Here is a 26,309-nt window from a genome sequence, read left to right as displayed (position 1 = left end):
TCCTTGTTGGGAATCTAAATAGGAGAGAGAATAAGAAATGATTCCCAGACATAATGGCAAATATCCATTGGAGTTCTGCTCAGGACATGGACTGGTTATTACTAACACAGTGTTCCAACATAAAAATGTGCAAAAATTCACATGGAGAGAAGAGGAATGGAATAAGAAGTCTCATTGACTATAATAATAAATTACACAAATAATCACAGTAATTCTCTTTAATGAAATGAAAGTATAGATATTTCGTACTGAAAATAACAGTACGTCATCAATGTGTAGAAACAAGCAATCAAAGGAACCGGATTACAAAGTACATACAACAGTGGGTGGTTTACCAATTAAAACTGTTGCTGCATGCTAGAAATTAGTATTAATAAATAATATTATTAAAAATATTATTAAACAACTATTTTTGATGGTTACATAAGATAAGAATCTCTCAATCTTTTGGGTGAGAGAGAGACAATTGTTCTGATTTAGATTTGGCCGATGTAAAAGAGCTTCACAACTTTGAAAAGGCATTCATATTTAAAAATGCATCTGTGGAGAAGATGAGCTTTATCCCACTGGATATTGTGTTTAGTGTCAATACTATGTTACGCCAGACCAGACTTTTGAGGTTTCATTTTTCATTGTTTCATTTTCATCTTTTCATCATTTTCATTTTTTTCTACAGAACGACCTGTTTTTCCAAAGTATGTTAGATTACATTCACACAGCATCTGTTAAATGCCTGCTAATGATAGAGGTGCCAGTTTGTTCTTTTGTAGATGGCCATAGATGACAAATTTTGTTGATCAGAAAATATGTGGAAATGAGATGATACTTCAAAATTCTACCAATTGGTTCCGAGATGACAGAAATATAAGGGATTGGAACCCTGCAGTGTGTTGAAGAATTCTGAGGTGTTGGAACTAGGAGTCAATTATCTTCTGGATTTGATTAGGGTTGTCTAACCATTAAATTCCATTAACTTTTTGATAGTGAGAAATTCTTATTGTAAGCTTGAGGGAGAGGAGCACACCTTATGTGCTCTATTAATTAAAGACTTGATAACATCGATTTTTTGAGAGGTGTGATGAGCAGACTTTTGATGGATGTATCTGCCAGTAAAGGTAGGTTTTCGATAAACACTGGTTGATAAATTACCAGAGGCTGTGCATGTAACACAGATGTCCAAGAATGGTAAACTACCAATTTTCTTTTTCCATGGTTAACTGAATGCGTGAGTGAAAGCTATTGATCTGTGTCGGAAAGTGGTAAGTTCATTTTCAGAATGAGGCCAAATAGCAGAGATATCATCAACATAGCAAAACCAATGAGAGGGTTGGGGATGAATGGTTGAGAACAAGGTATCTTCTAGATGGCTCAAAAAATAGTTTACCAAAGGTGGAGACAGAGGGCTATCCATGGCAGTACCTCCAACTTGTTTATAGATATTGTTTTTCCAGTTGAAATATCCTGATTGTATAACAGATTCAAAAATCTTTGCAATATCAGGAGGATAATCATCATATAGTAAATTAATAGTGTCAGATAATGGAATGTTTATAAAGAGGGAAACAATGTGAAAGCTGACTAACAAATCCGACTCTTGTATTTGAATATCCTTGATTTTTTTTTTTTTTTTTTCAAGAAAATGTGTGGAATTCTTGATGAATGATCTGGATTGTCCAGTGTGGGCAGTTAATAAAAGTGACAAAAATTTAGCATTTCTATAGGTGGGAGAGTCGATACAATTCATGACAGGACTTACTGGATAATCTTCTTTATGAATTTTTGGGAGGCCATATAAAAACGAGGAGGCATGATTATTTATAATCATGCTACAGGTACCTTTAAAGATTAGACTTACTATCCTTCAAGGGGAAGAATTCACTAAACAAACAGGCAAGTTAGGAAAATTATCGGTTTTACAAGGTAAGTTTTGTGCTCGGATTGCCTTTCTCAAAAAATGTCACGATATGAAAGTTATTCCTACATTTGCTAGATTTAGAGAAACTATTCGGTTGCCTTGAGCTCACATAATTTATATTCGTGTAAGTTTTTCTTTGATATGGAACCAACTTCAAGCAACTAAAAAAAGATTTAGCATCTAACAGTCAATCTATTTTAGATCTTGAAAGAAGTATTTCAGCTATCCTCGATGACAAATTACTGGATATCATTCTTCATGTTTCTAAACAATCTTTAGCCCATTCTTATGAAAGTCATTCCTGCAAACTTATGCAAAAATATGAATCTTTATACTGCAAACAAAAAAAAATGACTCTTGATGACACTCCCATTAATAAATGGATTGTGAATATTTCTGGTTGCCTGTTATCTGATGCTGAAACTAGTGTATTAGCCAAAGGCCATGACTTTGCTATGGTACCAAAATGCATCCATATCTTGAATTTTTGCATAACATCAAACGCAATCTGTCGGGACTTTCCAGCAAAGATGCTAATAAACTATGCTTTGAAGTTGCTGCTTTACTTTTTAAAAGCAAATTACCTCCATGTAATTTATCGAGTGCTGAAACCCGGGCACTAGTTACATTAAGAAAAAATAGCAATATATCTATATCGAAAGCAGATAAAGGAAAAACAGTAGTGGTAATGGATAAGGCTGCTATGACTGCCTTTTACAGGATACATCCACCTATCAAGAAATTAATTATAACCCTATAAAAACGCAAATCAAACAATTAAATAAGCTGCTTGATGAAGTTAACTGGAGTCAAAATACTGTGGACAAGTTGAGTACTCATTTTGAAGAACTCCTCTTTATATGGCCTCCCAAAAATTCATAAAGAAGGTTATCCAATAAGACCTATCATGAATTGTATTGACTCTCCCACCTATAGAAATGCTAAATTTTTGTCACTTTTATTAACTGCCCACACTGGACAATCAAGATCATTCATCAAGAATTCCACACATTTTCTTGAAAAAAAAAACAAGGATATTTTCAAATACAAGAGTCAGATTTGTTAGTTAGCTTTCACATTGTTTCCCTCTTTACAAACATTCCATTATCTGACACTGTTAATTTACTATATGATGATTATCCTCCTGATATTGCAAAGATTTTTGAATTTGTTAATTAGCTAGTTCTGTTCCAGTTCTGTCAGGAAGAAGATCTAACAATAGCAAATACCTGGTTTAAACTTCCACCCAGAAGACTGTACACTTGGGAATCGCCTCAAGATAACAACATAACATTGTCAGAAATCAAATTGATTATATGCTGATAAATAAAAGATTCCACAGTAGTATAAAGAGTGCAAAGACTTATCCTGGAGCAGATATCTCATCAGACCACAATCCCATAGTTGCAGAAGTACGTCTTAGATTAAAATCAGCTAAAAAATCACAAAAGAAGAAAAAGAAAATTGATGTAGAAAAACTGAAAGACCCGAACATAAATAAAAGTGCCAAGACACAGCTTAACCTGCGATTACAACAGATTAACATAGAAGAAAATAAAAGTGTGGAATCTTTTTGGAATAGCTTAAAGAATGCCATCGTAACAACAGGTATTGAAGAAGTAGGTTATGTGAATAATATAAAACAGCAGGAATGAATGACAGATGAGATTCTTTCTCTTATTGATACAAGAAGAATGTACAAAAACAAAGACCTTGCCAGGTATACAGAAACACATAACATCATCAAGAAAAAAATAAAAGAAGCCAAGGAAAATTGGATGAAAAATTTATGTACTGAAATTGAACTGCTTCAGAAGAAACATGATAATTTCAATCTGTATAAGAAAATCAACGAAATTTCTGGAAAACTGAGGAAAAAGCAAATAGTGTCTCTAAGAGACGAAAATGGAAAAATAGTTCTAGAAGAAGAGAATAAAGCACAGATTTGGGTAAAATATGTAACAGAACTTTTCAATGATACTAGACAGAAGCCTATAAATATAAAAGATAACATTCAAGGACCAGCAATCATGAAAAGTGAAATAGAGAATGCTATACGAACAAGTAAAACAGGAAAAGCCAGTGGACCAGATGGTGTGCAAACAGAATTTTTAAAATTAATAGAACCAGATAACATCAAACTTCTTGAAAAACTATTTAATAAAATATATGAAAGTGATGAATTTCCATCAGATTGGCTCAAATCTACATTTATCACTGTCCCAAAGAAACCCAAAGCGAATTCCTGTGGTGACTTCCGACTTATTAGTCTAATGAGCCAAACATTAAAAATATTTTTGAAAGTAATTCAGAATTGTATTTATAGAAAAAGTGAAGAAACTCTAAGTGAAACACAATTCGGCTTTTGGAATGGTTTTGGTACTAGAGAGGCCCTTTTCTGTACCCAAATATTGATACAAAAATGCATAGAAAAACAGAAATCTGTCTTTATGTGTTTCATAGATTTTGAAAAAGCATTCGACAAAGTCAGACACACTAACTTAATAGAAGTCCTTCAACAAATAAGGCTAGACGAACAAGACATAAGACTAATAACAAATCTGTATTGGAATCAGTCAGCTACCGTTCAATTAGACAACATTACCACCAGTGATATTAACATCAAAAGAGGAGTGAGACAAGGATGTGTGCTCTCACCACTCCTGTTCAACATATATGCAGAGGTAATCTTTAAAAAAGCATTGGAAGAATGTTCAGAGGGAATCACAATAAATGGAAAGATTGTTAACAACCTTCGATATGCAGATGACACCATGCTAATTGCAGATAATATTATGGATTTCCAAAAACTCATTGACAGAGTATACATAGAAAGCCAAAGAATGGGAATAAATATAAACATCAACAAGACAAAATACATGATCATCAGCAAACATCCAGCCTCATCAATGAAACTGACACTCAATGGGAAAAATATTGATCAAGTGTCAAGATATAAATATCTTGGTTGCTGGCTTAATGAACGGTGGGATCCAGAAATTGACAGAGTATACATAGAAAGCCAAAGAATGGGAATAAATATAAACATCAACAAGACAAAATACATGATCATCAGCAAACATCCAGCCTCATCAATGAAACTGACACTCAATGGGAAAAATATTGATCAAGTGTCAAGATATAAATATCTTGGTTGCTGGCTTAATGAACGGTGGGATCCAGAAATAGATATAAAGACAAGGATTGAAGTTGCACGGCAGTCCTTCATGAAAATGAGAACATTATTCTGCAATAAAGACCTAAACATGGACGTCAGATGCTGAATGCTGAAATGCTACGTGTGGTCTATTCTGCTCTATGGAGTTGAAACATGAACATTGAAGGCCACAACCATCAAGAAAATCGAAGCCTTTGAGATGTGGCTATACAGAAGAATGCTAAAGATATCATGGACAGAAAAAATTACCAATGAAGATGTCTTAAAATCCATTGGCAAAGCTAAACATCTTGTATAAATAATCAAGAAACGAAAAACATCATATCTTGGCCACATCATGAGAAACAGCAAATACCAACTTCTACAAACTATTTTGATAGGAAGAATTGGTGGCAAAGGAACTAGAGGAAGAAAAAGAATATCATGGTTTGACAACATCAAGACATGGACAGGAAAGAGCAGTGCACAACTGCTCAGATTAGCACAAGAGCGCAGTTTGTTCGCCAAGATGGTTGCTGACCTTCGGTAGAAGATAGCACAATAATAATAAGAAGAATTAGCTAGTTTTATAGAGTGTTTCATTTTCTTTTATGTTTCTCTGTATTTTCTAAGAGCACAAGCTGACTGACTTGGCAGGAAATTTTGTTATGCTTTCTTCTTTTCCTTGGTTGCTTATATAGCTTTCTGAGTCTGCCAAGGAGTTCTGATGTTTGTTTTCTTACAGACAACCTCAACACATGCCTCTCTGGCTGAATCAATGTTTTCTTCAGGGTTTGCCACTTGAGGCTCAAGGATTTGGTTCTTATTTTCAAATACTTTAATAATTTTTTTCTTGAATAATGTTTGTGTATTTTAGTCTATTCTTCACTTCTGAAAGATGCTCAACTTTGATTCATTTTTAAACTTCCTTTCACACTTTTTTTTATATATGAAATTCAATTTTATCATGCTCAACACCTAGATTATTAATACAAGCCCTGATGTTATGTGTTACTGAAAATTGAATACACGATAAAACAGTGTATTGAGACATAAAATATCTCAACTTAGGTTGAGATATTTTAGTATGTCCACCCACATTCACCCTTGTTTTCCTTCTCATCTCTTCTGTTATAAGCATTCCAGATATTTCCATAGTATATATAGATCTCAGCTTTGCCATACTGCACTTATTTTCTTCCCTTTTTTTGCAGTTTTGTTTATCCATTATATTTCATAGATATACTCTAAGGGGAGCAGAGTTATAAAAAAAATTTTAATACGTAAACGAATTTTCTTTAATGATGTATTTTATTTTCTAGATATGAATCCAGTGGATCTGTGTATTTTGATACAATGAAGTTCGATCAGACAGATGGACACCACTATGCAAAACTAGTTCCTGAAGCATTTGGAGATTTAAAATCTCTACAAGAAGGCGAAGGTATTTTTCCCTCCCCATGACCATTGATTAGTTGATAATGTATCCCTGAAAAGAAAGTTAAGATTGCATATTTGTCATACCTGCTGTTTAAATTCCACAATACATGGAACCCATTAATTATATATATGAGTCCAAAATCAGACAATCACACTGGCCTGCATTTTCAAGAGAGTGGGTTTTAGGATAACAGGTTTCACCTTCATGCATTTAGGGTTAGTTGCTGATAAGAACTCATTCTAGATTAAATGGAATGAAAACAGCACAAATAATGAATTAAAAACATTGTAATTCTTCTAATATTTCATTTCTGCCACAGGGACATTTTCAAGGGTATGCAATATAAATTGCAACATATAATAAAGTGGTTGGTAACTAGTCTACAATCTTAGCTAGTCAAAGTGCTCTCTGATTACTAGTAGGAAGGCAGGTTGTGTGACTTGAGATGCTTAAGAATTACTGTTTCTCTTATTTTGAGGAGTTGAACATCACCATATTTATTTAAATTAGTTTGATTGTTAAGGGCAGCAGTAGTAGATTATAAAATGGACTGTGCATGGCATGTATAATTAAGTTCATCTGTGAGGAATGCCTCATTGGAACAGATAAATGAAGCTGTTGGTTACCCATCATTCCTCTTCCCCCCCCCTTCCGCAACAATATAGTATTATTAAAACTAATAATGGCATCATCAATGAGGCATTCCCTCACAGCTTTTTGTAGGATATCTATATTAAAATTCAGATATCCCACAAAAAAAAAATAATATAAATGAATTTAAAGTTTTGAAGTTAGTTATAAGTCATTATTAATTGACTTAAGGAATTCACAACATACAGTAGAATATAAATTAAATTAAACTTTAATATATATTTCCAATATTTTGGCAACTTCACATTGCCATTTTCAAAGGAATTTACAATAAAGACACGTGCATGCAGGCACTACATACAGTAAATGAGGACCAAGCAGGAAGTTATCGTTTCTCCTAAAAGTCCTGATGGTGCCCCCTAGTGGGCTATGTAGGTATTCTTGGCCATTGGGCTGAAGGTTTCATAATGTATGTCTCCCAAATTTGGGACAGTCTCATGCAACCAAATTTGTTAAGGTTTGGCATGTTTCTTAGGGCTGAGACTGATTCCATGAAAAGTCTTTCAAACTTGAACTTTCTATGGTGTATTATTGTGGCTTTCTTCCACTGTATTCTGTGGCGTGTATCCAGAGCATGGTCTTCATGACCAGAGTGGCTATACTGGTGAAAATGGATGTAGTCCTTGTGTTCTGATATTCGCTGTCCTGCCTGTTTGGCCAAAGTAGGACAGTTTATAGCTCAAGGGACCTGGTATACACCAGGTAGGTCTAGAATTAAAGTTTTGTAGGAGGCAAGAGACTAAAGTTTCAATGGTTTTATCCATAATGGGTAAAATTGGTGTATACCAGGTCCCTTGCAGCTGCAAATTGTCCTACTTTGGCCAAACAGCCAGAACAACAAATATCAGGATTTCAGTACACTAAGACTACATCTGGTTTCACCAGTACAGCCGCTCTGTGGCAGACCATGCCTTAGATACCCACCATAAAATTCATTGGAAGAAAACAAAAATAATTCATCGCAGCAAGTTTAAATACGAAAGATTATTCAAAGAATCTTCAGCAGCTCTAAAAAACGTTCCTAACCTCAACAAATTTGGGTGCATGAAACTGCCCCAAATTTGGGAGACTTTCATTATGAGAACTTCAGCCCAACTGCCAAGACTACCAAATTAGCCCGCAAGAGGGCACCATTAGGACTTTAGGAACAATATTAGTTTCTTGCTTTCTTCCTCATTTGCTTTGTGTTAGTTCCTGAGTGCACATACCATATCTTTATGTTCCTGAAGATGGCAATGTGACGTTGCCGAAATATAGAAGTTATTCATTAAAGTTACCTTTAATTAATATACTTTATATACGTTGTTAATTCCGTAAACTAATTTACCAGTTATGTCTAACCAACGTATAAGTCTTGCTACTAGAATTATGATACTCACTAATCATCACTCTAGCATCAGAGAATCAAGTCTTTTTAAAATCACCAGATAGTTGTCTTAGTAGGCTTAGATTTTCCCTCACTAGCAAATCGGAAATAATCAGTCGTTGCACTTTATTTCAGATGATGATAATATTTAGGAATAGAAACACAACATGGAGACAGTTTGCTGTACAGGAGTACAGTAAACAAAAGAGATGAACACTCATTTACTAGTGGAGGAGATATAGTAGCTGTCAATTTGAATATTAATTGTGAATACGAATAGAATAAAAACAAAGTTCTAACCTTCTGCTGTAGTGAAGATCTTCTGTTAAGTGAGATCTGAAAGAACATCTTAGGATAGTATTTGTAATTTGGCATTGCAATGTTTTATAAATTTTAAATTATCAGGCATGTTTTTTTTTAAGAAAAGACATTTTGTTATTTTTCTAGGAGTTTTAAGTATTTCAGAAGACAAATTGATTGAAAAAAGAAATGCAAATGATTTTGCACTTTGGAAAGCATCAAAACCTGGAGAGCCATCCTGGGATTCCCCATGGGGAAAGGTAAGTGTTGTTCTTTCATTTGAAAGAATTTACTGAAAATTATAACATTTCACTCTTAGCACTTATAAAAACTAGTTTGCTTGCTTAATCCCTTTCACTAGTTTATGTGGTGGAGGAGACATCACGATGATGATTCTTTTATTGTTCTTTTATAACATTTATAACAAATGTTTGCTGTTAATTTATGCGGCATTCATTGATTCATGTTGAAAGAAGTATTCCAGAAACAACCACATAATTTGTTTTCCACTTGTTTGACTAGTTCTTGTTAGTATGAATGATAGTATGCTTCTTAAGAATAAATATAAACTACAGTTTTTATAAATCAGATCAAATAACATACAGAGGAAGGAAACAGTATCAAGCACATAGTTAGATAATGAAACGATTATTGAACTGTTTATTTTTTGTAACATTTATAATAAATATCCCCCATAAACTCTGTAGTTGATAGATTCGTTTTGATTTTAAAAGAGGTATTCTGGAAATAACATGAAAAAGATAAAATTTTTGTTCATTTGTTTGACTAATTTCACATTCCATATAAACTACAATGTTATAAACCAGGACAAACTAACAGCATTCAGAGGAAGGAAGTACTGTAGTAGCAGAACATAATGTGTGGATAATTAAGCAGTTGTCCATGTGAATATTGCATTTGCATAAAGTATTGTTAAGATGAAGTGCATACTGCTTATCATAGCCTAACTGTGCACTCTGTCTAATGAGAGTGTACCAAACATTGTTTAATGTAACACCTTATTTTATGTTGCACTGGTAAGGGTATGCATTATCTTCAATCACTGGATGCATATGCAGTATAAGCCATTTGTTGACCTTTACATATGATGTGAAAAGCAATGAAAGAAAGCATCAAATTGTTTTCATTTTTTTGAACTTCTTTAATGTGGTGTGCCATACAGGACAGGAGCGGGTTGTTCATTAATTTATTAAATTCTTTAATTGAGGCTTGTCTTCTCCAGACATGTCGATGACATTTTCGCAATTTGGCCCCATGGCTGCGAAACATTAAATACATTCCTTAGCCACCTGAAAAACAATACAAACATATTTAATTCACCATTGAAATCAAAAACAACAACTCTCTTCCTTTTCTAGACACACTCGTCACATGTCTTCCATCAGGCTGTCTCTCCTTCTCGGTCTACCGCAAACCTACATGCACGTGCCAGTATATACACAAAAACTAGGAGTCATAAGCACCCTTAAACACAAAAGCACTAACTATTTGCTCGAATGAACCAGCTCTAAACCAAGAATTCAAAATCATATATTTGTAAAAAAATGGCTATAATAAAAAAACAGTTCACAAGACCCTCCATAAAAATACCACTAAAAACAAAAAAATTATAAGAATGCCATCATCATACCCTATGTTAGAGGCATTTCAGAAAAAATAGACCGAACACCACATAAATACAACATCAAGACTACCTTCAAATCCCCGACAAAATTGAGAAATTTACTCTGTGCTTCCAAAGATCCTCTTCCACACCTGGCCCACCCAAGGGTTTATAAAATCCAATGTACATGTAACCTACCCTACATAGGAGAAACAGGATGCACTATCCTAATCAGAAAAGATGAACACAAATGACACATTAAATTCCTCCATTATGGAAAAACAGGCCTATCAGACCACACACTCCAGACATACCATAGAATTGACTAGAAAGGCACCAAGTCCCTACAACGCACCAAAACCTAGTTTGAGAGAAAATTCAAAGAATCCTGTGAAATGCTAAAACACAATCCAAACCTGGACAAAAATGGACTAATCATTTCAAGAATGTGGAGGACCCATCTGCAACCCTTACAGCAACCTGAACAAGCCCAGAAGAAAATCTCAATACAAGAGGACTTCAGACATATTTAATGTAGTTCTGTTTTTAATTTATTTTTATATTTATCATTTTTTTTTTCAAATTCTATTTTATTTTATTTATTTATTTATTTTTAATATTAATTTAGTTTTTTTTTTTCACTAGAGGTCATGCTAGATAAAAGAGTAAAAAGCAGCTTAGATTCATTTTACCTTTGTAAAATACAGTGTCATCTAACTTGTATGTTATACATATGTATTTTCCTGATGATGACCTCAATACAGAGGTCGAAATGTTGAATATTAATTCCCTAATATAAAGTAAAGTAAAGTAATTGTTATTTTAACACGTGTTTTGTCTCCATAAATTCTTGACTATGAATATCTACCACTTAATTATTTATGAAATGTATTTTTATTGTAATACATACTGTAATAATTAAATATTAATAATATGAAAGTGTCCGAGAATTCATGTAATTATTTAAAATTATGTTTGTGATTAATGTTAGTTGTTGTTTACATCATGGCAGAGCAGTTCCAAAACCAAAAATAAATTCTTTTGTTGAATGGAACAAATTCTGGATAATTTTAATGAAGTTATAAGAAATTATTTACCTCTGACAAAGGCACATGTTGTCAGCACTATCAGCAAGCATAGGAGTGAAGAACCCTTATGTGACCAATGAAATCTGTAATATTATGCAGCGTACATTGACTGGCAATGTAAATTGCTAGAAAATAGCAGCTGAGAGCCTTTTCCTAAAATTAAGGAATAAAATATAAGCTTTATTAAGATGTGCACAAACAGTTTGTTAAAGGCATTTGATATGCTGCAACTTTTAAAGTACCTTCATATAGGATTGGTTTGTTTTAATTGAGGAAAGTTATAATAATTGAGGAAAGCAGTATATAAGCCTAAATGAAGGAAGAAGATAAGAAATAGATCAGTATGTTTGGAGTTAAAGGAGCAATGGATGTTGATTAGTGGCTGTTTGTGTTCCTACATGATTAGAGAAAAGCAGAATGGTAGTGATCAGCTTTGTGAAGCAGTACTGATGAACAAGCTGTAAAAAAAGGCATAATGCAGAACCGGAGCACCTATAAGAAAGTAACTAGAGGGAGTCTGTGAAAGAGGGTCATCTGTTAGTCACATTGCCGTCTTTTGTACAATCAAGAATTCTTAGGAATATTTTGGATGCACCACCCCAAACGTGAGAATATTCTAAGTTCAGTCACATTTGAGATTTATAAAACATTATGACTTACCGTTGGCATTGTCGTTTAAGATCTAAGATGACAACCTCTATAACTCAGTAGTTTAAAATAAATTCTGATTACAGGCTAATTAATATCATTTGTAGCCTGCTTTATTCTATCTATCTCTATATTTATTTTTCTATATAATTTCCACATGAGGCCTCAAAATCTATAACAAATCATTGCCATGTGGGCAGGGATCAAGAGTAAAGTAATCTGTTGATATCCTTTTTGGAAGAGTTGGGGACTGTAGTCTTTGGGGAATACTTCATGGGAAGGGCTGTTTCATAGAAGTGAGGTAGATGGAATGAAAAATGAATGGGAGTAGCAGGTTCAGTATGCCAGCAGTTTGTGTTTGTAAAAGAAAAAAAAAAGTTAATTAGTTATGATGGTCGTATATATTTTATTTATTTATTTATTTTTTTAAATAGGGTCGTCCTGGGTGGCATATCGAATGTTCTGTAATGGCCAGTGCAATACTTGGAGAATCTTTAGATATCCATACTGGAGGATTTGACCTAAAATTTCCTCATCATGATAATGAATTAGCTCAGTCAGAGGTAAGGCATGTACAAAAGACAAGGTATGATTTCTAATTTCTACGTCTACAAAAAAAAATCATATTAACAAGCCATTTTTTTAAATTTTTTTTAATATTATTGAATTATTTCTATATTACTTCAAATTACTGGCATTTGCCGAAGATGTATTCATAAGAAGGCACTCTCTTAATGATCAAAGTTGAATGGATTATGTAATGCAAAAATAAAAGTGCAAGATTTTTTTACTACTTGAGATAGCAAATTGATTTCTGATCAAAAATAATATAAAATAGTTAGGTACTCTGATTCATGAAAAATGTTTTTGTTTTATTTATAAATTTGATCACAGTACTGTATTGACAGTTTTCTGGTATACTTTTCTCCCTGATGCCTCTGAAATCATTGATAACTAATATGGATAAGGGTGCAGATTGGCTGCCCTTTGATCTTTTAAAAGTTAGTTAAGACTTAAAACAGTTTACCTTTCTTTTTATGGAATAAAAGACATTAGATGATTTATTTTTTTATTTAGTATAAACATGACATTTTTCACTTATTTATTTAGCGTATGATGATACAACGGCTGTGAGGCCCCTTTTACAGGAAAGTATGACTCCATCTCAATCCCCCCCCCTCCAATTTTTTATCTGGACTCAACATCAGCATATAGTTGATGAATCAGGCCTATGGCTGGGTCTTAAGTATTCCTAACTGTAATCCATGTGTGTGTGTGTGTGTGTGTGTTCATGGAGCTGGTTTGCCTGTTCTGGGGGACAAAAAAACCAGTTTCCATGTGAAAAAAACCTCTTGTTTCTGTATGAGACTGGCTAACTCACCTTTCATGGAAAGAGACCAAATAAAGGTTCCTCATGTCACACACTGGAATCAAACCCAGGTCTTTCCAACTGAAGGGCTTCATTTATACCTACTGAGCTACAGAGGCTCTTACTTTTGTCATTATTTATGACAGAATAAATTCTTAACTTCACATGATGAAGTTCAGCATTTATGCTTATCTCAATACTGTCATCATCATTTAAAAGAATGTGAACAACTTTAAAATTATAATGAATTTAATATCATAATTTATTTGAAGACCATACTGAGAGGAGAATTCCACATAGCCTTTAAAGGAATGCGGAGAACCGACAAGGGCTTCTGACCTAATGTCCAATCCTAACCTTCTCGTGGTGCGCCCTGTTGGGTATCTACCCAGATATTGAACGAACGAGGATGGGCTGGCAATTTGGGATTTTGTCGACCAAATTGTATTCTTATTGGTTAAACCAAAATAAAAAATGATGGTACGACATGACAAAATTTCATGCCGGCTGGGGCGTCGCCCGGTTAAACAAGGCCCCCGTTGTTTTTGCCAGGGAACCAGGGCGAACAGCGAAAAGTCAGCTACTGGAACAAATCTGAAAACAAACCCCAACTCAACATCACCAGAGTTAAAGATCGGTACTATCAACATAAGAAGCCTGAATGGCAAAGAAATGGAGCTAGCTGAGGAATTAGATAAGTACCAGATCGACATAATAGGGGTGACTGAAACAAAAAAGACAAAAACTGGTGAGATCTTTTTGAGCAATAAATACAAAATGTTATATTCAGGCAATGACAACCAAGGAAAAGAAGGAGTAGCCATAATATTCAACACAAAATACAAGGCTAATCTTCTTGAATGGCAGTCAGTCTCAAGTAGAGTAATGTAGGCAAATATGAGAATGGGGAACTGGACAATGAGACTTATTTGTGCCTATGGTCCCACAGAAGGTTCTACTAAGGTAGAAATGGAGGAATTTTTTGAAGCTTTAGAAAAAGCAACTGACACAATGAAAAAGGAAAAGTTGGTCCTTGTTGGGGATCTAAATCGCAGAGTAGGAAATGATTGTGAGACATACAAAAATATTTTGGGAAAATTTGGAGAAAAGAGCAAAGCTAATAATAATGGCAAACACCTGTTGGATTTCTGCTCAGGACATGGACTGGTTATTACTAACACCATGTTCCAACATAAAAATATGCACAAATTCACATGGAGAGAAGAGGCAAGGAATAAGAAAAGTCTCATTGACTATGTTATTGTTGATAGTGATGTTTTCTCCCTGGTGTAGGACACCAGAGTGTACAGAGGATTTGAAATTGGAAGTGATCACTATTTAGTCTTGAGCAGGATAAAATCAAATTTCATATTGAAAAGAATAACATGTAAGAAAGTTTTGAAGCGAATAAAAGTTGAGCAGCTCTCAGATGTGAACTGTAGACTAAAATACACAAAGATTATTGAAGAAAAAATGAAAGAGTTTGAGAACAGGATTCAAACTTTGGAGATTCAGGGGCAAACTCTGAAGAAAACATTGATTGATTCTGCCAGAGAGGCATGTGATGAAGTTGTCTGCAAGGATAAAAAAATCAGAACTCCCTGGTGGACACAGGAAGTTAAAGAGGCAGTGAAGGAAAAGAAGAAAGCATATCAAAAGTTCCTGCAAATAAGTCAGCTTGTGCTCTTAGAGAATACAGAGACAAATGCAAGAATGCTAAACACTGTGTAAAACTAGCTAAACAAAAGTCGTGGGAGGACTTTGGCAAGAATATAGAAAATAAATATGAAGAAGGTGGCAAAATATTCTGGAGGTTGTTGAAGAAGCTTAGGAATGGAGGAAAGAGTGCTGTAAAAGGAGTTAGAGATGATAAAGGTGACATGAAAACAGGAGAAAAAGATATCCTTGAAGTATGGAGTAATTACTTTGAAAAACTGCTAAATGAAACAAGCAGTAATGACAACACAGTGGTAAAAAACACTGACCAGGCATGCAGTCAGGAATACATAGCCATACTTGAAGTAGAAAAAGCCATCAAAGGCTTGAAATGTGGAAAGGCAGCAGGAGTAGATGATATTCGACCAGAAATGCTGTAGTATGGTGGTATAAGAGTCTTACAGTGGCTGCATTGCATAGTTCAGAAAGCCTGGACAGAGGGACGAATTCCTGATGATTGGAGTAGAGCTCTCATAGTACCCATATATAAAAAGGGAAATAAAACTGAATGTGAGAATTGCAGAGGTATATCCCTACTAAGTGTTCCTGGTAAGATATATGCAAGTATACTTGAGAAACAGTTGAGAAGAATTGTGGAAGAAAAGCTTTGTGAAGAACAAGCTGGATTCAGGTCAAATAGAGGCTGTCAGGATCAGATCTTCACTTTACGACAAATAGTGGAGAAATCATAACAAAGATCTGTATTTAAGTTTTGTCAATTTGGAAAAGGCATATGACAAGGTGCCAAGAGAGAAGCTATTCAATATGCTACAATTATATGGTGTCAATGGGGCATTATATCAAGCAATACTTAGTCTTGATTTGAGTTGTAAGTCAGTAGTTAGAATTGAAGGAAGTACGGGAAGATGGTTTAATGTTAAATCTGGTGTGAGACAAGGATGCACATTATCCCCTCTGTTATTCATTATCTATATGGATCACATTATGAAGGAAAGTGGTATTAAACATGATATCAAAATTGGAGATGTTAATGTCAGCTCTTTGCTTTATGCGGATGATGTTATACTTCTAAATAAATCCGCTACAAGTCTGCAAGATTCCTTGACTAAATTGAATAACTGTTGTAATAGATATGGTATGAAGGTCAGCAATAAAAAGACAAAGACAATGAAAATAGGCAGAATCATTGAAAATGTCAACTGCATTGTGAACAGAGAACCTGTGGAACAAGTGAAACATTTCACTTACTTAGGCATGTATTTTAGTGAAGATGGTAAATTAAATATAGAAATAGACAACAGAATCAGCAAAGCTGGCATGGTAGGAAGTCAATTGAATAAATTCATATGGAATAAGAGAGAAATTAGTCGGAACACTAAATTAGCTGTATACAAGACAGTGTTCAAACCAGTTTTAACTTATGGATCTGAGAGCTGGGTCAGAAATAAAACATTGACCAAAGACTAGAGACTGCAGATATGAGAGTCCTGAGAAAGATTAGGTGTGAACAGATGGCATCAATGGCAATATCATATTAAAAACGAGGATATTAAGAAAGAACTTGACATTGTCAGCATCCAGGAATGCGTTAGCAGAGCTAATCTCAGGTGGTATGGTCACTTAAATAGAATGGGTGAGGAAAGATTAGCAAAACAAGTGTTCTTTGCCAGGTTGGCAGCTAAACGACCCAAGGGAAGACCAAGATATAGGTGGATTGATATGGTACAAAGTGCCTTAGACGATAGAAATATAAGATCTGATAATGTTGGAGTCTTGACAAGTAACAGAGTGATTTGGAGGAAAATTGTAGATAGGAAGTTAGTAATGATGTAATTTTTTTCATGTAGTACTATCATATCCTGTACACCCCTTGAGGGTACATGGCAGGAATTTGATGATGATGATGTTTAATAGTTTAAAACCTGTGGTAACATAAGAAAAAATAATTATTCTTTATTGGAAAAAAAGATTCTCATCAGTTCAAAAATGTGTTAAAGAATTTTCTCTTGAATGGCTTAGTTGGAAAAAAAAAAATTCTTGCATAGCACATCTAAGGCTCTTATAAAACTGAAACTTTCAAACCTCTCTTGACAAAAGCTGAAATTAAGTGTACAAAATGACAAGCAATTATAAATCTTGCTAATTACTCCCAATCTTTAAAAAAATGCATAAGTATTTATGACCTCTTCACATTTCTTTCCATGACACTCGACCATCTACTATCCAAATAATGAGGTCATCTTCCTGGGCAACCTCAATGTCACAGTTCCAACTGGCTCCCCATTCCAACATCACTCACCAAGCTGGATGAGAAGCAGAAGTCTTTGCCATAAGTAATGACCTGCACAAATCATACATCTACTTACTTGAATTCCTGATGACTCACTTCACTCCAAATACCCTAGGTCTCTTTTTGACCAGTTGTTCTCTTTTGATACACTGTAGAGGTCACCTCTCTTCTCAGTAACAACTCTGACCACAATCTTTTACAAGTCTCCTCTCTTACAGAATTCCCCTCCCCAACAACTCCCAACCTCATGTCCTCTGGCACTACATAGGAGCCAACTGGGATGACCTCCAAAATTTCTATTTCTCCTTTACTTAGTCTGACTAATGTTTTCATTCATCTGAACCTAAAACCTGCTGTGAACAAGCTACAGAAATTATTCTCACTGGCATGAAGACCTTCATCCCCATTTCAAGGCATAATACTCACAACTTTCCAAACCCTAGTTCAACCAAAAGTGTACCAAAGCAGTTGAAGAAAAAAAAAACTTTAGCTTACTACAAGTGGCTCACTTCAAGAACTCCAGCTTCATACTCTGCCTACACTAAAGCATGCAACGTATGCATATCATTCGTCAACAGATCCAAATCTGATTTCATGAAGGCCAACAGCAAACAACTTGCCTCCTATCCAAATGGAAACTGTGCCTTCTTGTCCCTTGCTATGACCATTGGATGCAACCTCTATTCTCCTGCATTTCCACTTCTGTCTCATCCTGATGGCACCACTATTACTTCACCCAAAGATAAAACTGACCTCCTGGCATCACTCTTTTCCTCAAAATCCTGCATTGATGACCAAGAGAAATCACTTTCTGCCACACCAGAATCCAAGCATCACATTCCTCCTTTAGTTTTTTGACAAAAAAGAAATCATGAAACTACTTAAAACTTGGATACTAAAAAATCTTCTGCTCCTGATGCCATCTCTCCAGTTGTTCTCAAACATTATCCTCCAGAATTAACACCCATCCTGCATTGTCTCAACAATTTACAATTCCTAAAAAAGAGTAATAAAAGTCAACCATCAAACTATCAACCAATTACCATCACCTCATTCCTCTCGAAAATAATGGAGAAACTCATCAGTAGCCAACTCCTCCCCTACTTAGAGGCCCACCAATTAATCAATGACCACCAGTACATATTCTGCCATTCAAGATCCACAGCTGCCCTGTGGCTTATATCATCCACCACTGTACACTTGCAACAGAAAAGATTCAGAGAAACTTGTGCTGTCACTCTTGACATTTCCAATGCCTTTGACTTTGCATGGCATCGTGGTTTACTTAACAAATTGCTATCCTTTGGTCTTTCTGCCACCCTCTGTAATTGGGTAGCTAGTTTTTTCTCTGGTTGTTCTCTTTGAGTCATGGTAGATGGCTCCTTCTCTTTGAGCTTCACTATCAATGCTGGAGTGCCTCAAGGCTCTGTCCTACCACCTACTCTCTTTCTCTTTGGTCATAAACGATCTACTTGCAGTTGCCATTAATCCCATCCACAGCCTTGCTGATGATAGTGCTCTCTACTCATCCTACTCATTTGTCAAACCATGCATTACTCTGACATCCCAGGCTACAAGATCATCTACAACCAATGTCTTAAACATCGATCTTCATACCTAGCCTTCAATGGGACAAGGACAACCTTATTGTGTTCGACACTACCAAAACATAGTTTTGGCTTTTCTTTCTTTCTCTTTCATTCAAAAGGCTATTTTACACCCAACCAACTCCTAACTATACAAATCCCAAATCTGCCATGCTTAGAATACTGGTCACATGTTTCGGGGGTGGGGGTGCACTTAAAACTCATCTTAAAATCCTTGATGCTGTCCAGAGGCAAACAGTTAGACTTATTAATGATCTCACTCTCGCACAGATTCGCTTCAACCTCTATCTCACAGATGCAGTGTTTCAGCACTGTCTCTATTCTACAAGCACTTCCATGGTCACTGCTCCATTGAATTAGCAACTACCATTTCTTCACTTTCAGTTGTACCTGTTAATACAAGAGCAGCAGATGTCCAGCATTCCTTTGCTATGCAACTGCAAACATACTGAACCTCCTTCTCCTCTTCCTCTTTTATTCTGTTCACCTCTGTCCTCTGGAACAGCCTTCCTCATAGAGTATTCCCAAATAATTACAACTTGCAGCTCTTCCAAAAAAAACATCAATAAATTTCTCAGTCCTCATGTGCACCCTACAGATGGCACTGATGTGATCATAGGTCTCTTGACCTCTTGTATATGGGATCAATATTAAAAAAAATAATAATCAGTTTATTCTTATATGCACAGCAAAGTTCAGATAAACCTATTGTCACACATAATATATAATAGTTTTTTAACTTATGGATATGAGAGCTGGGTTAGAAATAAAACACTTGACCAAAGACTAGAGACCACAGATATGAGAGTCCTGAGAAAGATTAAGAGAGTGAAAAGATTGCATCAATGGCAATATCATATTAAAAATGAGGCATCCAGGAATGTGTTATCAGAGCTAATTTGGTGGTGTGGTCACTTAAACAGAATGGGAGAGGAAAGATTAGCAAAACAAGTGTTCTCTGCCAGTTTGACAGGAAAACGACCCAGAGGAAGACCAAGATATAGGTTGATTGATACAGTAAAAAGTGAAGACAGAAATATAAGATCTGATGATGTTGGAGAGTCTTGACAGGTAACAGATTGTACTGGAGGAAAGTTAGTAATAATGTAAGTTTTTCATGTAGTACTATCATATCCTGTACACCCCCTTGAGAGTACATGTCAGGAATTTGATGATGATGACAATAGTTTTTAATTTCCAGCCCAGCAGTGTTCTTCAACTGGCCACCAGATGATGAAGATCATTGCTGCTGCTGCTTTGCATTCTAAGTTTACAGTTATTATTATTCAGTACCTCCATAGATTCACAAAATTCACTGTGAAAGGCCCATCTTTGACAAAATGTATCATGCCATTCTTTTAACATGTTCATCATCTTGCACTTTCCTTAACCTATCACAGGGTTGTCATGTTTGGGTGTTCAGATTGTACATGGCACAAAGGTGCCACATCTGAGGGCACCATTCATATTGTATTAATCTTTTTCTGAACGTTTTTCTTTTTTTATTATAACTGTGTTGCCACCAAATATGAGTGATTTGCATATTTATTACAACAATTTTCTGAAAGATGGAATTAGAGTATCCTGTTCTATCAGGGTCGATACATTGTTCCACTTCGACTTACAAAGGAGGAATGAGTTCAGTAATTGTGCTCTTATTTTCTGACTGATGTACTGATTGGTAAATTAAAATGTATTAAAAAAATCCCTTATTAGTATAGTGCACTGGCTGAATTTGATATTTCATACTGCAGCTCAGATCATCTGCCATTTGTTTACTGTACCAAAATAGTATTGCTGAGTTTTATTTTAAATTTAAATTCATAAGTACTTTATGGCACAAATTAAATCATGATGCAATAACTAATATTAATATAATTACAATAAATGTGAATACATAGGCGTAAATTAGATTATTACATAATGATTGCTAATTATATAATAGCAATCGTTTATTTGTTATGGGATTTTCATCAGCACGAAACTTAACTGATGCTAAAATTGGATGGCTTGTTGCATATATATAATTTAAAAATGTCTCACATTCTGAAATATAATATTTCTCCCCCAATGTTGGAAATAAGATAAAACTATCAGGATCAGAAAATGGAAAGCCATTAGAAGTAAATGAAAGAAAATTATTTTGATCATTGAATAAATTTTTGGATAAAATAAATGGAATGCCAGAAAAATGGAAAAACATCGTGCTTATTAGTTTCAGCAGAATATAAGATAACCAAAGAATCCATAAACCTGAATGTACCTTCTGCCAGTTCATAGCTAGCTGTATAATTTGATTATTAAACAATTAGGGCAGTAATAAATTGTAAAGTAATCCCAACAGATCAAGTGGTGCAGCAACACCGGCTACTGCATGCAGATTTTGAAATAAAGTCGGAGATAAGAACCTTTGGAAGCCATGGGAGGAAGAAAATTAAGTGGTTTCGCTTAAAAGAAGGGAGTGTGAGGAAACGTTTTAGGGAGAAGGTGTTAGAGAGGATTTTGGATGGATTTTCTTTCTGTTGGAGACATAATCCAAAAGTAATTCTAAGCTGTGCAATTGAAGTGCTTAGTGAAACATCCAGAAAGATTAGAGAGCAGAAGGAGGAGGATGAGTATGATGAGTCAAGAGTGGAAGAGGACAGAATGAAAAAGCGAGAAGCCAAGAAAGTTGTTGCACAGGCGAAGGCCATGGTATATCAAGACCTTTATGATCAGTTAGAAACAAAGGAAGGACAGAGAAAGATTTATCAATTGGCAAAATGTAGAAATAAGGCATCAAAGGACATCGTACATGTGTGGCAGATCAAAGACTCTGGAGGAAGGGTATCAAGGAGGGATGTGGATATAAGAAACAGATGGAGAATATACTTTGAAGGGCTTTTGAATGAAGAAAATACAAGGACTCACAGAGAAGATGGGGAGCCTTATGAGGGGATGGTGCAGAACATTAGTAGAGTGGAAGTGAAGGAAGCCATAAAGAGGATGAAGAATGGAAAATCAGTGGGCCCTGACAGGATCCCAGTGGAGGCATGGAAGGCACTGGGGGAAGAAGGAATTGACCTGCTGTGTGACCTGCTAATACAAGTTTGTCAACAGGAAAATATACCCGAGGAATGGAGGGAAAGTACTCTTGTCCCCATCTTCAAGAGTAAAGGGGATGCACAAGACTAAGAATTACAGAGGAATAAAGTTGATGTCCCACACAATGAAAATCCTAGAGAGGGTTGTTGGTGGAAGAATGAGGAAGGAGGCGGAGATTGCAAAAGAGCAATTTGGCTTCATGCCTGGTCGATCGACGACAGATGCTATCTTTGGGGTACGACACAAAAGTTTCGTTTCGTGGAAAAGTTTCGAGAGAAGCAATGGGAGCTACATCTGGTATTTATTGATCTGGAGAAAGCGTATGATAAAGTGCCAAGGCAAGAAGTCTGGAGGTGTCTGAGGGAGAAGGTATCGGAGAAATATATCAGGTTGGTGCAGGAGATGTACAGAAATGTGAAGACAAGAGTTCGAACCTGCCTGGGAGAGACAGAAAGTTTTCCAGTGACAGGTGGCTTGCATCAAGGATCAGCATTAAGTCCGTTTCTGTTTAATATTGTGATGGAGGTGACGGAGGAAGTGAGAGAAGATGCACCTTGGACTATGTTGTATGCAGATGACATCGTGCTGTGTGCAGAATCAAGAGAAGAAGTGGCAGCCAAACTGGACAATTGGAGGAAAGTACTGGAAAAGAGAGGTATGAGACTGAGCAGAAGTAAGACCGAGTATATGTATTGCAAAGTGGATGGCAGCCAGGAGACAGATCTGGGCCGGATGGAAATGTCATCAGGAAGGTCAGTGACTTTAGATACTTAGGTTCAACAATGAAAGAGGATGGTGAGGCTGAGACGGAAGTGGGATGCAGGATACAAGCAGGATGGAGGAACTGGAGAGAGAGATGGCTGGAGTGCTATGTGATAAGAGGGTGCCGATCAAACTAAAAGGCAAAATCTACAGGACAGTAGTGAGACCAGCTATGAGGTATGCTTTGGAAACTGTGGCCCTGAGGAAAAATAACATCGGCAGGATGGAGGTAGCGGAGATGAGAATGCTTAGGTGGATATGCGGTGTGACCTGAAAGGATCATCTGAGAAATGACTATATAAGGGGAACGGTGAAAGTTACGAACTTGGGAGCAAAGATACAGGAGGCAAGGTTGAGATGGTTTGGTCATGTGTTGAGGAAGGAGGAAGAGTATGTGGGAAGAAAGATCATGCAGATGGATGTGCAGGGAAAGAGGAAGCATGGACAGCCAAAGAAGAGATGGAGAGAGATGGTGGAGCAGGACTTGAGGATGAAGAACTTGGATGTGGCTACAGCCCAAGACAGGAAGTTGTGGAGGAGACTCACCACAAACAGCGACCCTACTTAAGTGGGAAAAACTGCAGAAGAAGAAGAAACAACTATTATTGAAACTTAACCACCTCAAGTAAGAAATTTTAACTTTTCAAAGCTATACAGATAAGTTTTCACAAATTCTTCTATAAAAAAGAATAAATAAAAAAATTTTAAAAAAATGCAAGGTTCTGGTTACTTTATTCTACCTCCAAGGATTCTGTATTTTGTCTGTATTGCAAACTCTTTACGGATGGAAAAAATTAACTGAAACATGAGAATGACTGCAAAGATTGACAGCATTTTTCACATATTCTTAATAAATATGAAGAAAATGAAATGCATCATAAATAATGTTAAATATTGAAAACTGAAATTTGATTTTGTGTGTATATATATATATATATATATATATACAGTATTTATGGCAAGACTGTATGTATGTGTGTGCTCATATGCGCGCACACACACACATACATAGCTTGCCATAAATACTGTTACAACTTCTGCACACCATTGTGCTGCCCACAGAATTGCACAAGCTTGGTTCCATTATTGGCTGTGCATAGCCAACATTTGCATGTTTATCAGTAGAGAGAGAGTTGCCTAGCTGTTTAGGTCAACATGCACCGAGGAGGATTGTGAGAACCGTGTAGCTGTAATGGCACTTCACAAAGTTGGAAATCAACCACTTGTTATTTTCAACATGCTAAAAACACTGGATCAGTAGGATGTTTGTGTATTGGACTATTCATTTATAATACAATAATACAGAAGATCAGTAAGATGTTTGTGTATTGGACTATTAACTTATAACATAATGATACAGAAGACATATCTGACCACCAAAAGAGCATGCTGTGTTAGTATGCAGCAGCTTGTGAGGAATATGAAGGCATGTCTCTGCCATAATGCTGTGAGAACACAGAAAGTATAATGTCATGAGAGATGAACATTTTGCAGAGAACGATGTCACGTGTACTAAAACTACCAAAATGATCAGGTATGAGCCTTGGATGCTTGCACAGTATGTGCCATAACACCCAGGATTCAGAGATGTCGTCATCCCTTGTCAGTGATGGTTTGGTTGGGGGAGTGACATGTCAGGGATATCCAAGTTGCATTTCTGTGAGAAAAAGGGGTCAAAACCTCCACCAAAGTATATCAAGCCATGCTGAAACCTGTGGTACTGCCCATGAACAACACCTTGTTTTAGGCGGTGGGCTTTCCAACAGGACTCATCCCCTGCACACAAGGCAAGGATCACACAACAGTAGTTGGATGTGAATGTGCTTGATCACACATTACTATTTGATTGGCCATCTGGAAGTTCTGATCTCAATTCACTGGACTTCAAATTGTGGTCGGAGTTTTAGGGAGTAGCCTGCAAGAAATGACATCCCAGCATTGCTAGCCTGAAGTGGATTTGGAGTGAGTAGTGGAGGTGCCTTCATTGAACAATGTGCATGCTTCTAATTGATATGTGGTTCGCAGACTCTGGACGTGCATGAAAGCAAAAAGGGAGATGTTTTGAATGTTGAGTACTGCTATATGCATGTTATATGTGTGGGTTGTATGTGCTGAAAACGGTAAATGATTTACTGATAGATTAAAGGTTTATGTACTGTTCAAATTATAACAGTATTTATGGCTAGACTAGGTATATTTGATGCATCGGATTTACTCAGCTATATGACATAGTAAAAGAAATTTAATGACTAGAAGCTAAGAGATGCTAAAACAGAAAAAATCTATTATTTGAATGCACAACTAGCTTTGTCTTCTTAGAAGACTTCATCAGGCGCATAACATGAAAAGAGAAATACAAAAATATACAATTGTATAAAAAATATACAGTTGTTACAAGAGAACAACAGCTATAAATTATCTTGTAAACATTATCAATATACCATTTTCAAGGTTTTGGAAAAGATATATTGATGATGGTTTTTTTAATTTGGCATGATAAACCAGAGTTCCTCAACCATCTTAAGAGTGAACACCCAAGAATACAATTTACCTTGGAATTGGAAGTTAATGGTTCTCTCCCTTTCGTAGATGTTCAACTCACTTATGTGTCAGAAAAGCTGAAGATCCCTATTTATAGAAAACCCATACATACCAACAGATATTGTCATGTGCAATCTCATCATTATCTGCCCCAAAAGCTTGACATCATTTCTACATTAGGTAAACATGGTCATTTCTTCCTCAGTGAAGAAGATGAGAAGAAATGTTCATTTCAGTCTATATATATACTGTGTAATTTACATATGGAAAAAAGTTATGTAGAAAATATTTACTTGAAACCAAATATGGAACTTTTTCCATTCACTTATTTTAAGCTTCTATATATATATTCATTTATGATATATAAGGAAATAAATAAAATCTTTCCAGTTTGAAAAGTATATGTAATATTTTTCCTCTTTTGTATTTTTATTTTGGTGCTTGAACTCTAGCCCATGGTACATAAATAAAATTGTTTGTTTAGAGTAAATCACTATCTACACAATGAAGTACATGTACACTTGCAGAATAATATTCTAAAATACAGCAAAATAATTATTACAAGTATAATAAGCCAAAAGGCTATTTTACCGGTGACATAAGTTAAGTTAAAGGGAGATGGTAAATCTCGTTTTATTTTATAGCTGGGTATTAAACTCGGATCAAAATCCATAGAGTTACTGCCAAAAAAAACTATCGGCGAGCCCAAGTGTAAGTGATCACTTGGGTAGTACAACACCAGGGCAACTCCAAGCAAAGGTGGAGCAAGATCCATCACTAACCTTAATA

At 35.6% G+C, this 26,309-nt stretch overlaps 1 protein-coding gene across 1 annotated transcript in view; it reads left to right on the top strand.

Moving 5' to 3' along the window:
* Positions 1-26,309, top strand: part of CysRS (cysteine--tRNA ligase, cytoplasmic) — a 269,424-nt gene that overhangs the window by 147,651 nt on the left and 95,464 nt on the right. Inside the window, exons 9-11 of the mRNA XM_090414790.1 lie at positions 6,395-6,516; positions 8,978-9,090; positions 12,625-12,753. Coding sequence (XP_090270916.1) covers positions 6,395-6,516; positions 8,978-9,090; positions 12,625-12,753 — 364 coding nt within the window. The remainder of the gene's footprint in view (positions 1-6,394; positions 6,517-8,977; positions 9,091-12,624; positions 12,754-26,309) is intronic.

Source organism: Typopeltis vanoorti, chromosome 25 (assembly GCF_054136105.1).
Source record: "Typopeltis vanoorti isolate ZY-2024b chromosome 25, IOZ_Tvanoo_1.0, whole genome shotgun sequence".
Lineage (NCBI taxonomy): Eukaryota > Metazoa > Arthropoda > Arachnida > Uropygi > Thelyphonidae > Typopeltis > Typopeltis vanoorti.
The sequence above is the reverse complement of the archived record's forward strand: the minus strand, read 5'-3'. Positions and strand labels throughout refer to the sequence as shown.